We start from the raw sequence: 13545 nt of genomic DNA, 5'->3' as shown, positions 1-13545 counted from the left end.
CACCCCTCTCCATGTTTCTATCCACCCAACTTTCCATCTCCTCCTCTGCTCCTTCCTTGAGGGGAAACAGGGTGCGGGGCGCTTTGAGTTCTGCACCTGTCATCACTTGTGTCATGTAGTGATTGCGTGTGAGAGGATCAATGTGGTTGTTTCAACGGTGTCTATTGTAGCTCTTCAAGGCCACTTCCCCCAGCCCCTAGCCCCCTCCCCCCCCCCCCCCCCCCCCACCCCCCCAGCCCACGGCTTAGCACAGCTGTGGACGGATCCACATGGGTAATAAAACCTGGAGGGTGGGGGTTAAACATGCATGTGATCATAAAATCGTATGTGTTTAGTTCTAAGCACGTTGACGGTGACATCACCGTGTGCCATGCATGGCTGGGGCTTGCCTGCTAGGTGAGCTGGTGATATACTGCTGTATAAATACACACATATATAGGCCTATATATAACAGTGATAATGCCGGCATTCTATGGACCCCGCTCGGCTTGTTACTGCTCCACCCCCAACAAACGTCTTGTCAGATCCAGGCTTGTGGCCGTGGATGTTTAAATGTGCCGTGCCAGCGAGAATGACAGAACACACTTGATATTGCGATCACGATTGTGCTGCGTGCAATGGATGGGTATCAACCATGTGACACTATGGGATACGAGATTTGAATCAAAAGCACTCTAATTGCCTACTAGGTCAAAGTCAATTATCAACATGGGTTGTGATTCGCTTAAGTATCAGACCTTGGCCTGTGCTTAGAAATATCCTATCATCCAAGTCTTATCGATCAGCTGGTCAAATGAGAGAGAGTCTCTCCCTCCCTCTCTCTCTTGCTCTCTCTCTCTCTCTCTCTCTCTCTCTCTCTCTCTCTCTTTCTTTATCTCTTCCTATATTTACAGTAAGTATGTCTCTCCAACTCTCTCTATATAATACCTTTTCTTAGCTCTTTCAATGTTCTTCTTCTTTCGGCTAACTTGACTATAAAATTAATGCTGTATCAACTAGATTCAACAGACTGGGCTGCAACACAGATATTTTCGTTCCCAGAACCTTTAACCTTTTAAATCGCCCATCTGAATAATATGACTATTTTTTAAATTATATTAGGTTGAAAATAATTAAGTAGGTCAAAGACCTCACCGAAGGTACGTTATCTTGCTAAATGATACACGATTAGTACACAATAATGCTATGCCTAACCTTCTGTTGAATAGGTTTTTTCGAAATGTGTGTGTGTTTGTCTGTGGGGATGTGGATGTGGGTGTTTGTGTGTGTGTGTGTGTTTGCATGCATGTGTGTGTGTGTGTGTGTGTGTGTGTGTGTGTGTGTGTGTGTGTGTGTGTGTGTGTGTGTGTGTGTGTGTGTGTGTGTGTGCTTATGGCCATGGGTTCATGGACGATAGCTTTTCCAGGGACACTGTATTTTGGGAGCCTCTTAGACCAAGGTGTGATGTCACTGCCTCTGTTGGCTCTCAGATCTCCCACACAGAAAGATGCTCACACTGTGTGTGTTGGCAAGGGGTGCTTAAAACTCTATTTTTAGAGTTCAATTCTTTACATATTGTGTCCGTGTCTGTGTTTGAAGTGTGTGTCTGGTGAAGTAAAATAATTGCATGTGCATATGCTGTCATGGAACTGTGTTTGTGTGTGTGTTTGCGTGCGCGTGTGACTGTGTGTGTTTGTGTGTGTGTGTCTGTGTGTGTGTGTGTTTGCGTGCATCTGTGTCTGTGTGTGTGTGTGTGTTTGTGTGTGTGTGTGTATCAGCTGTGGAGGCATTGCTGTGCTCAGGTGTACTGCTTGGCCTCAGACGACAATAGGAAGTTTATATTTTTAGAGCTGCCATCAATAGACAGCATTGTGTTGTCATAGATACATCATTAATCTTTTAGTATCAGCCCAATCCATCGACTCTAATTCCACTTCTGTATTGTCTTTTATTTTATGTTATAGCTGATCTGGTACATGGACTGGATAAGAATGAACGGAGTCAACAATGTTACACAAGACGCATAGTTTCTCCACACGTTCAAAAGCAGAAGAAAAGCGCGGCCTGGCTACATATCTTTGGTTAACCCACGTCATAAATAGCTAAATCAGGAACTGCTATCCTGGCTAATGCGCCCTGTACCTTGGTCTTGCTCCATCTCAGGTCAAATGACAAATAGGACCTCAGGTCTCTTGGCGGTGGCTACCGCCGCTAGCTCCACCAGCCCAGCCATAGCACCTACTGCACTCCTGCATATGCCGCAGTAGCTAATTAGCCGTCGACCATCCCGGCCGCTAATGAGTGCCACAAATAAAAAACATGATAGCTCATCAAAGATCTCCTTAGACAGTTGACCCTTTTTTGAAATCAAAAAGAATGAAAGTTAAACCTCCGTCCATCGCACTATGGAGGTTTTACCTTCACCCAGGCTGCAGGGTGGTACGTGACGTCTCTCTGCTCACCATTTCGCTCTTCCTGCTCTCTACCGTCCCTCATTGGCCCTCCGTGTTAATTATGGGAGGGAAATGGAGTTTAAAGCTAATTACATGGCGGTGGGGGTCCCGGGCTCCCGGGGGACACTGCCGTGCTGTGGGGAGCAGCTCAGTAGGTCGTGGTAAAGGTCATTTAGCCAAGACCCTGGTTACCTTCACACTCTCAGGCGCACAGACACGTGCACACGCAGGCTCTCACATGCATGCCTTTACACACATACATGATGCAAAAATAACCACACAAATGAACACACATGCAAACACACAAACATACACGTGTATGAATTAATATGCACACGTGCATGAACATGCATAACTTAACAAACCAACACAGAAACACAACCACACAAACAGAGACACACACTTCAATGGTCTCCAAGGCTCATGGTTTTGGGTCTCAAAATGCAAACAGGATGTAACCTATTTTGATCACGAAGCCATATTGCATCATCAAATATTAACAGACCTGCACCGCATTATGTCTGCTAAATGTGTTTGTGTTGTGTGTGTAGTGTTTGTCTGTGTGTGTGCGTGTGTTCAACAGTGGTTGTTCACTTGATATTATTTCATACAGTTTTCTGGCTTTCCATCTGTGCTATAGAGTCAATGCTGCTGAGAGCAACTTAAAATATTCCCCTTCTACTGTGTCCCTTTCCATATCTCTGTTAGCTGCGCCTGCTCTGTTCTGTGTTCTATGTCCCCCCTCTCTCTCTCTCTCTCACTCTCTCTCACTCTCTCTCTCTCTCTCTCTCTTTCTCTCTCTCTCTAGCGCTCTCTTTTTCTCACAGGCATCTCCCTCTCTTTTCCCTCTCGCTCTATGCTGATCCGGACTTTGAAATTCAATGTTGCTATGGTAACAATGTCGGGTTGGCCCTCTATGCCCCCCCCCTCCCCCCCCCCCCTGACACACACACACACACTCCCAATCCGTGCACTCCTTATATAGATGGTATAATACTTGCTTTGGAGTACTTCTACTTTGGTATTAGTATTAGTGAAATTAATAAAATTGCAATGACGTTGCAATATTAATTAGCTTGGTTCTGGCTTCGTTTTAATGCAGCAGTCCCACGTGTTTAGGGGGCCACTGTGTCATACTTTCACCTCTACCTCTTGGCAGTGCGATGGCTTCAAGTAGACAACCGTAGTTGACTTAAATGAGAGACCAACTGTCATGTCACCTTTGCTTTATTTTATCTGTAGAGCACCAGCCACCATGTCTCCCTGGGCGAGAGCTCTGCGCTAACAAAGTGCCCACACACACACACAAGAGAGAGGGACCCTTTGGAAACCAGGAACAACCAGAGGCCTCCACCACCAGCACCTCCATCACCACCAGCAGCACCAACACCACCAGGTTGCCACTGAGAACGAGGAAGAGAGCGAGTGAGAGAGGACGCGTGTAAGGAGGAAGGGGCCGAGAGTGAAAACAGTCGATGGATGCTGTCCGGATCGAGAGGACAGCGCATTCTTCACTGACGAGGAAAAGAAAGATTTCAAAATTGAGTCGAAGGATAGAAACACGCCGGCAGGTAGGACGCATTGCACGTTACTCTTTGACATGACTTGTTTAGACACATGAGAAAGTTGTTGTTGTAAACGCAATACTTTGTTGTGTGACTTGAGCCATAGATTGAGATGGTTGACATTGGCTTTGGTGCATCAATTAATACAATTACTACAAATGGCACTTTTCTATACACTTGGTCTGTATAGAAATGTTCATAAAATGATGATAGGTGCAAGGTGCGTGTATTCATGTGTTTCATTCTGTGATCATGTGTGTGTGAGTCTTTGCGTAGATGTGTGTGTGTGTGTGTGTGTGTGCGTCTGTATGCGTCTGTTTGCATTTGCATGTGTGTATGTGTGTGTGTGTGTGTGTGTGTGTGTGTGTGTGTGTGTGTGTGTGTGTGTGTGTGTGTGTGTGTGTGTGTGTGTGTGTGTGAGTGTGTGTGAGCTGGGTGCTTGTGTATTCCTCTCCAGCGCTGCTGATTCTGAGAGAGCGCGGTGTCAGGGTCATGAATATGGAGTAGAGATCTGTTGTGTTCCCTATCAACTCTGTCTTGTTAAGTGGAGTCAGCAGACGCATCCAACTTCACTCCAAGGACACATCAGAGTCCCATGCACACCTCCCTACTCTGTATCCCTCTCTCTCTCTCTCTCTTTCTCTCTCTTGCTCTCTCTCTTGCCCCCTCCCCCTCCCTCTCTCATCCCCTCCCTTTATTCCCCTCCATCTGGGCGCTCTCGTCCCTCATCCTCCTCCAACTCTATACGTTCTCACAGCCCCGGCCTTCATTCTCTCATGCTATTCCCCAATATCCCCTCTCGTCCCTAAAAGTTCCCAAAAACGTTCCGTTTCCATCTCCGGCTCCATTTTCCTCTCCATTCTGCAATTATTCATCGCAACCACCATCTCCCCCTCCTCTATGTTCCGGCCCCTTTCCCTCTAGTGTCTCCACTCTGTCCTCTAACCAGTGTGGTTCTGGTTTCTCTCTCTAGGCATGGTGTGTGAGAAGGGGATCCAGATCCTTCTCACCACCGTGGGGGCCTTCGCGGCCTTCGGCCTGATGACGGTGGCCATAGGGACGGACTACTGGCTGTACTCCCGGGCCATGATCTGCAACAGCACGGCCAACGTCTCCGGCGACGACCCCCACAACAAGGACAAGAAGGACCCCGGGGCCCTCACCCATTCCGGCCTCTGGAGGATATGCTGTCTGGAAGGTGAGGCAGGAGCCTAGACCCTCTGGATCCAACATGGTAGAGAGGGAGCCTGTAGACCCCCTAGATCCAACATGGAAGAGAGGTAACCCAGCCCCTAGATCCAGAATGGTAGAGAGGTAACCCAGCCCCTGGATCCAGAATGGTAGAGAGGTAACCCAGCCCCTGGATCCAGAATGGTAGAGAGGAAGCCCTGCCCCTAGAGCCAACATTGTCTGGCCATGTAGTCAGAGGGACAAGAAGAGTTCAAAATGTATTATGTATGGGTCGTAATTGTGATTATGAAGAAAATTAAGAACGTTAATCAAACAAGAAAAGAACAAATAGATAAAATAAGTTTAAAAAGTTGAACACTGTTATCTAACTACAAATGCAAAATAACTGTAGAGTAAGAAGTACAATGCGATATTTATATATATATATTTAATACGTGTTGTAGGGTAAGGGTTTGCTTCTCCTCCCATACCTTTTTAATCTGGATAAGTATATCCAGATGGAAAAAGGCCGCCTTGGCTCTCAGAGTGATGAAGAGAAGGAGTCCGAGCAACCTGGGGGAAGCGAGGCTTCACTAACAAAGCCTTTTATTCCTGGCGTTCTAGTCGCCAGGAATCGCTCCTGTCAAGTAGGAGCGAATGTAGGTGGTTGACTCCTTTCAGCCAGTGGAGTAATTCAGGCTGGAGTTGTGAGCGTTTGGCCTGGGTTAGTGGGACTCTTGGTGAGATATCTCAGAGCAGTGTTGCAGGAGCAGCAAGGGAATGAAAGAGGGCAGCAAGGAGCCCGGGTCAGTGCAGGAGTATGGACTGTAGTCACCTCAAAGCGTCCGTCTTGGTTCCCTCTAGGTTCTAAGGGCCCATGTCCACATAGCAGAAAGGCGCTGGTACGGCGCTGGGAGCACTTGAATGATAGGTGGTGAGAGAAAAAAAACACTGCACGCAGGTTGCTTTCTATGACAACATCGTTGTCATAGAAAGTCATAGGCATAGTCATAGGCGTTGTACGACAAACACGTTTGACACGTTCCGGACGGCACGGCAACAACAAGCCCCTCTTCCACTGTCTTGGTAACAAGGCCGGGCCCTCATCTGCAAAAGCAGGGCCAATGTCCCCGCCGATGTCAATGCCGGGCCATAAAAGCTGGGCAGGTTCACCCACCTGGCTAGCATTTATAACAGAGAAGAAAATATGGTTCGTACACTAGTAAAAAAAAGGCCAAACATTATACAAGGCATGCCTAAAATGGTTCATGCCGTCACTTACCTGTCGATGTACTTTTGGTATATATATTTTTCTTCGATCCAGTATTCACTGTTCAGTCTTAAACATGCTAATCATACCCACTCATGGGTAGCAGCGGGCAGTTTGAACTGAAAACACCACCAGACTCTGCAGTGGTTTGAGATGTACTGCAGCCTCTTGACTTGACGTTAGCCATGAGACTCCTGCTCCAAACACCTCATACAGCCTGCTCAGCAGCTGACTGCACTGGAACAGAGAACCTTTAGGATAAAAGGATAAAAATACCCTTCTATAAGCAGATGAGTTGAGCAGCAGATGACTGAGGGTGGTGGACCCCATCCTTGGGATGAGTGATGAACCCCAAACATAAGCAGGGCCTAAATATTTAACTAAACATTTGATTCATGACGTTTTAAAGGTGTATTGATTGTGAATAATTGAATTAATATATTAGTATAGTATAGTATAGTATAGTATAGTATAGTATAGTATAGTAGATCATTTTAATAATTATACTTCAATATAGTTAAATGAAACAACAGAACTAAACATTCAGGAAAAAGTGAAAAATGCTATCTTCCACAAAGGGTAAAGTTTGCGTTGCCAGTCCCTATCTCTACGTCTAGCCAACCATTAGCCTACTTGTTAGCGTTCCACCGGGTCTCGTCCCACTCATAGCTGTTTGATGTTACATGGTGACAAGCACAACCATCGCTCATAATTGCTTTATAATCACATGATGCTCAAGCGTAGCCCCCCCTGTCAAAATAAGCCATTAATCACAATGCACGCTGCACTAATTCCATTCAGGCGCCGGTTCAAAAGGCCTTGTTCGCGCCGCAGCGAACCAGTACCCCCACCCAGCCCTCCAAGGGGCTGGGTGGGGGTACTGTGGGGTGGGTGGTCAGTTTGCCGCAATGCCCCCAACAGACCGACCGGTGTGTCTGCATCGCTGCTGTTTGCCCACATCGGGAACACACAGGGTACAGGGCGCTGGATTGGTCAGTTGTGCAAAGTCATCCGCCGCTGAGCTTCCTGTATAACAAAAGCAGCCAATTAGAGATAAGCTGGGCTCTAACCTCGGAGCGCTGCCGCAGTAGACCGCCGGACCCCTCCCCCCTCCTCCTTCCTCCTCCAACCCCCCCCCCCCCCCCCCTTCTCACAACCTCACTTCACAGTGTACCTGGACCCCTCCCCCCCTCCTCCCTCCTCCCCTCCACCCCAACATCCCATCTGCTCACCCTGCCCACACACACATACACACTCACACACACACACACACATACACAACCCGCACACCCACACTGTACTGTACTGTACCCTTCGGTCTCCCAACCCACATACACGCACACACACACACACAAATACACACCCACACACAGACACACACACACACACACACACACACAGACACACACGCACAGACACACACACACACACACACACACACACACACACACACACACACACACACACACACACACACACACACACACACACCCCCCCACACACACACACACAGCCTTCTCCCTCCTGACGCAACAGAGCGCCCAGCAACCACCCGGTCTTTAACGTTTTGGGAGGTTAAGTACCCATGATGCCCCTGGAGGGTTTGCGTCGGGTATCGGGGTCCCGGACCGTCCAGCGCCGGCTCTGTAGTGGTGCAGTGAGGTGTAGTTGGGGGAGAGGAAGAAGAAGAGGAGGAGGCAGGTCACAGGGGGAAATCTCTGAAAGATTTATGCGCTGTGGGCGAACAGCCCACAGTGGTGTGTGGAGCCTCTGATACGTCAGCCCGGCTAATGTCAGGGCGACAGTGAATCACCTGTCCATTGGTAGGGTTATTATTCATGGTGTCAGGATGGACAGGGGCGGATGTGTGTGTGTGTGTGTGGGGGGGGGGGGGGGCAGACTCCAGGGACTATTAAGAAGAGATTGAGCTCTATGGTTTGTTCCAGTGATTATGTGGGATGTGCCCCCAGGTGCATGGGTCAAGTGTAAGCGTGGTGGATGAGCGGTCCCGGGGGGATCTCTACGCATGTCTAGTAAGAGTGATACCAGTCCCTCGGTGGGCCCGGTCTCTCTCTCGCTGCACTGCCGTCTACCCTTTAAGTCTCAAATGTCGCACATTCACGTAGAAGTCTTTAAATGTAAGGAAAGCATGCAGCAGAAGACATGCCAACAAGATATTTACTATTTCCTTCCACCTCTTTTTGTCTCTCCCTTTACAGAGCTACTTGTGTGTGTGTGGGGGGGGGGAGATATAAAGAGCCATGAGACAGAGAGCCCCTCACCCAGCGTCTGTCCATCCTCCCCCTAAACGTCTTTGTCTCCTCATTCCATCGTCTCCTCACCTCCTTGTCTCCTTCTACACCCATCCACCCCCATCCGATCAACCCCAGTGCTGTGGTGTGCTATGGTCCGTCCATCCTCCTTCCACGTCCGTCTGTCTGCACTAGACTGAATCAAAGAGGAGAGAAGGCTCATGGGTATAGTTATCTGTCTGCCTGTGTGCATTTCTTTGCAGTACGTGTGTTTACATGTGTATGCGTATGTCTATGGGGGGATTACTCACGCTAACTACCACATCTTCCTCTGTAGTTTCCCTTTGGTCAGACTCGGTATTAAACATTTATGCTTAATGGCTCTTATTGAATCATAATAGCACAAGACAAATTTTAGGGAAGACAAAGCATGTCTTTCTCTGGCTCCATCCAGAGAGTCTGTGTCTTTGTTGCATGCAGAGTGTTACGGGGTCACATGACTTACAAGTTGCTGGGACGGTTGTTCAGCCATGGTCTGGCAGAGAGGAATGCTGGGGTGTTGTGAGGTTAACCCCTGTCCCCTCTCCCCCTCTAGGGGTCAAACGAGGGGTGTGCTCCCAGATCAACCACTTCCCGGAGGATGCAGACTTCGACCACGACGGAGCAGAGTACGTCCTACGTAAGTCAAAACACCCGCACACCAACCTGTGATAGGATCATAGAAGCACAGGATAGCGGTGGTCTAGCCTCACAAGTCGGACTGCAGATTAAACGTCTAAAAGCAGACAGCGGTGGAGCTCAGATCTAGGTGCACAGGTCACTTTTCTTTTACTTTCACAAGTTTGTTTCGATCAATCACATCGCTGAAGGATCTGTAAGTGAGTGATTGGGGACACTGTGGGAACACAAAGCACTAGTAAACCTAAAACATCCTGTCCATACGCCAACGCTCTGAGAAAAGTGTCTGTGAACTCATCACCATGAACGGTGGCCGCTTTAGGAAGACACTTCTCAAAATTCCCTTCTGAAGCCTTCCTCCACTCATGAAAATTAGTTTTCTTCAGTAGAATATAATGAAACAGGAAACAAGGCGTAACTTCAACCCTTTCCGTTTCCTTATTTCCAGCCCAGGCTCTCTGCCGAGATTCTCCCTTAACGTAGTGGGACTGCTAGATCCAAGACTAGGGGGTTGGGGTTTGAAGCTGAAGCTCTCTCTGTTTGAACCCCAATGCCCGTAGTCTACCTGTAGTGACCCTTGAGCAAGACGATTAACCTTTACCTGCTCAATAACAAATATTAACAAATATTAAATCTTAGATATATGTATTCATGTTAAATTAACATTTCAAGTAAATGTTTTTACTGCATGTGCTAAATAGAAAATACACAATAGAACAATATGAAGCATTTCTGTGGTTCTTCAATGCTGCACTGCTCTTTATTACTTTTCCAGTCTGCAATTTGCATTGTTATTTGTGCGTCTACTGTGAATGAATTAAACATGTGAAAATGTGCATGGCAAGTCAAGGGAGAGCAGTTGGCCTAGTTCATACAGTGCCCTGCAGTGATAACTTCCTCCTTTTGATACGGTGCATGTGTGTGCCCGCGTACACCAGAAAAGGGCCTGTGTTTTTGTTTACAATATTGCAGAGACATTTTGCTGGCATTTCGGTGGCATTTTCCCTCCAGTGGCCTAGTTGTTTTAGATGGGAGAATAGTGTTAATGTGCACGCATGCACACGCATGAACAGACATGCACATGCACACACACACACACACTTGCACACATGCACACACACACACGCTCGGTCAATGATGATGACCGTGTGTGTGACCTATTGGGATTGTAGGGCACATAGATTGGGCGGGGGGGGGTAAATGATGTGTCTGGCACATATTCTTCCATTGTCCTTCAGTGTATTCTGTTTCTTCTTAAATGTCCCATTACTCTTTACTCTTTGGCATCATTTAGTTGCTTTATCCTTCAAATTATTAGCAAACTAACAGTAAAAAAACAAAAAATGATGTAAAAGCTTTCCATCAAAACATCCACTGAAGTGTGTAATTACTTCCACCAAGTGATCAAACAGTGGATTATTCCATGTGGCTTGGGGCTCTCATGTGTTTCAAAGGGGTTGAGTCAAAGGCGATGGTGTATGATGGTTACTTGAACTGTTTAACACTGTCTCTCCCATTTAGACTCTCTTCTTTGTCTCTCCAGGGGTGGTCAGGGCCTCCAACATCTTCCCCATCCTCAGTGCCATCCTCCTGCTCATGGGAGGGATGTGCATCGCTGCTAGCCGTTTCTATAAGAGCAAGAGGAACATTATACTGGGCGCTGGCATTCTCTTTGTGGCTGCAGGTAGAGCTCCTGTATTCATTAATATCCATACATTGCTGGCTTGCTGGCGTCTGTTGTTTGAATGAGTAAAGAAGTCTGTCAGGGATTAAGTGTGTGTGTGTATCTGTGTGTGTGTGTGTGTGTGTGTGTGTGTTTCTGTGTGTGTGTGTGTTTGTGTGTGTTTGTTTCTGTTTGTGTGTGTGTGTGTTTGTGTGTATGCTAACGTGTATGCATGTCTGCCTTTAAATGCAGGGATGATCTGGAATTTTCTTGAAATATTATCCAAACAGTTTCAATTTTTTCGGATTTAGATATTTTTCAAGTGTGTGTCGCGTTTTGTTTCATTTTTGTGCCTCACTTTGTGTTTCAGACTTCAAGATGTCAGTTTATCTTTTGAACTTCTATGTTTGTCCTTTTGATTCGTCGATTGTTGAATTTGCTGGTCCATCTCTAATCTTTATCACTGTTTAAAGTGGCTCCGCTTGAGATGGGGCGACTCCAGCTAACCAATCCCTGGTCTCTCTCTCTCTCTCTCTCCCCCCCCCCCGCCCAGGTCTGAGTAACATCATCGGTGTCATCGTGTACATCTCGGCCGCCCTGGGGGACATCTCTCCCAAGAAGGACGAGGACAAGAAGTGGCAGTACTCGTACGGCTGGTCCTTCTACTTCGGGGGTCTCTCCTTCATCATGGCCGAGATGGTGGGTGTCCTGGCCGTCAACATCTACATCGAGAAGAACAAGGAGCTGCGCTGCCGCTCGCGCACCGACCTCTTCAAGAGCACCACACACGCCATGCTGCGCCTGCCAAGCTACCGCTTCCGCCGCCGCTCCCGCTCCTCGTCCCGCTCCACCGACCCCTCGCGCTCCCGGGACCCCTCGCCGGTGGGCGGCGGAGGCAAGAACTTCGGGCTGCCCCCCTCGGCGCTCCTCTCCCAGGGTCCCATCTCGGTGTCCACGCTGCCCAACCCCCACTCCCGCTCGCACGCCGCGCTGGCCGGCGGCGACATCTCCCTCTACACGCTGTCCCGCGACCCCAAGCTGGCTGGCCTGCCCCCCATGTACGGCACGGTGGACCGCGCCACCCTCTACCAGCTCCACAACTGCTTCTCCAAGGACGGGGTGGGGGGGGGCGGAGGCGGGGGAGGGGGAGGAGGAGGAGGAGGAGGAGGAGGAGGTGGGGTGATGATGAGCGGGACGCTGCCCTCTCTCAAGTCCCACAACCCGGCCAACTCCGGCTCCAACGCGCCCATGGGTAACTCGGTGGGCTCCGGACCCCCACCCTTCTCCTCCTCAACGGTGGAGAGGGAGCGAGGCATGGGGACCCAGGACAGGTTGAAGGGCGATCGAGAGAGCAACTCTAACACTCTGAATAGGAAGACCACACCCGTGTAGGGGAGGCGGGGATCCCAGAGGAAGGGAGCGAGGAGGAGGAAGGGAGAGAGAGAGAGGATCGTTAACAGTAGGGGAGCGAAGATAAAACGCAAGAGGTGTGCGCTAGTGTTTTTGTAGCGTTACAGGGTCAGGGAATAGAGGTGGAAAAATGCTGAATTGTTCAATCTCTCCCTTTATGTTCACTGTCAATGAATTAGTGTACTCACTCTCACAGTGAGCATTAAAATAAAACATAAGTAATAACAAGTGATAATAACAACAACAATGAACTCTCACAATAAAACTATTTTGATATTTTAACGCGCTAGAAATGATTTATTTTGTTAACGATCAATCGCAACTAACCTTGGGCTATTTACGAAAACGTTCCACGTATTTTCCGTGCAATACTTCTTGCTGATTTAACTCGATAATCTTTGTTGTTGTTGTGATTATTCTTAGCGTTATTACGAGCTAGCTACGTTTGAATCACCTTTTGGGTTTTTTGGAATGAAATTAGAATTTTGATTTTCTTGACGACTTTTACTGTGAATTTCTTCCATGCAAAGCCACTGGGACCCTCAGTGGGCTGCGTAACTGTGTCAAAGTGTCAAGCATGAGTGTGCACAATTTATGAATGAATGAGGGGTGTATTTATTATTATTAGTATTATTATTATTATTATTATTATGAATAGTATTATTCTTGCATTTTATTTTTCAATTTTAACATGAAGTAAGATGTGAATACTGTACATTGTCTTCCAATATTGTTACCAGATGAAATGCAACAATAACGTGAGCGACAGAGCAAATTTCTGTGTTATTACAAAGTCCTGATTTTTTATTTTATTTTATTTTCTACGGTTCTCTGTCAGTCTATTTTTCATTCTACTCAGTGTAAACGGTAGTACTTGTAGCTGTAGTCGTGTTGAAGATGTTTGTTCTTTGGGCATTAACTGAAACCTCTGACTTGAGAAAGAAGACAAAAGAAATAGACTATATTTGTACAGAATCAGGTAAGAGTTGTTGCCTGAGCAGAATAACAAAAAAAAAATGAAAACAAAAAACACAACTCATGTTTTCTAAGGAGAGTCCCAAAGTGAGTTCCTCTGAACCGAAATGCAACTTAATATTTTCAAACG

At 47.5% G+C, this 13545-nt stretch overlaps 1 protein-coding gene across 1 annotated transcript; it reads left to right on the top strand.

Moving 5' to 3' along the window:
• Positions 1–4972: 4972 nt before the first annotated feature.
• cacng8b (calcium channel, voltage-dependent, gamma subunit 8b) lies at positions 4973–12422 on the top strand (the record flags this gene model as incomplete). The annotated part of the gene is made up of 4 exons (XM_079740330.1): positions 4973–5195; positions 9285–9368; positions 10911–11051; positions 11584–12422. The coding sequence occupies 4 exons, from the start codon at positions 4973–4975 to the stop codon at positions 12420–12422; spliced, it is 1287 nt and encodes a 428-aa protein (XP_079596456.1).
• Between the last annotated feature and the right edge of the window lie 1123 nt (positions 12423–13545).

The sequence above is a fragment of the Pollachius pollachius genome (assembly GCF_949987615.1).
Source record: "Pollachius pollachius genome assembly, chromosome: 1".
NCBI classification, from domain to species: domain Eukaryota; kingdom Metazoa; phylum Chordata; class Actinopteri; order Gadiformes; family Gadidae; genus Pollachius; species Pollachius pollachius.
The sequence above is the reverse complement of the archived record's forward strand: the minus strand, read 5'-3'. Positions and strand labels throughout refer to the sequence as shown.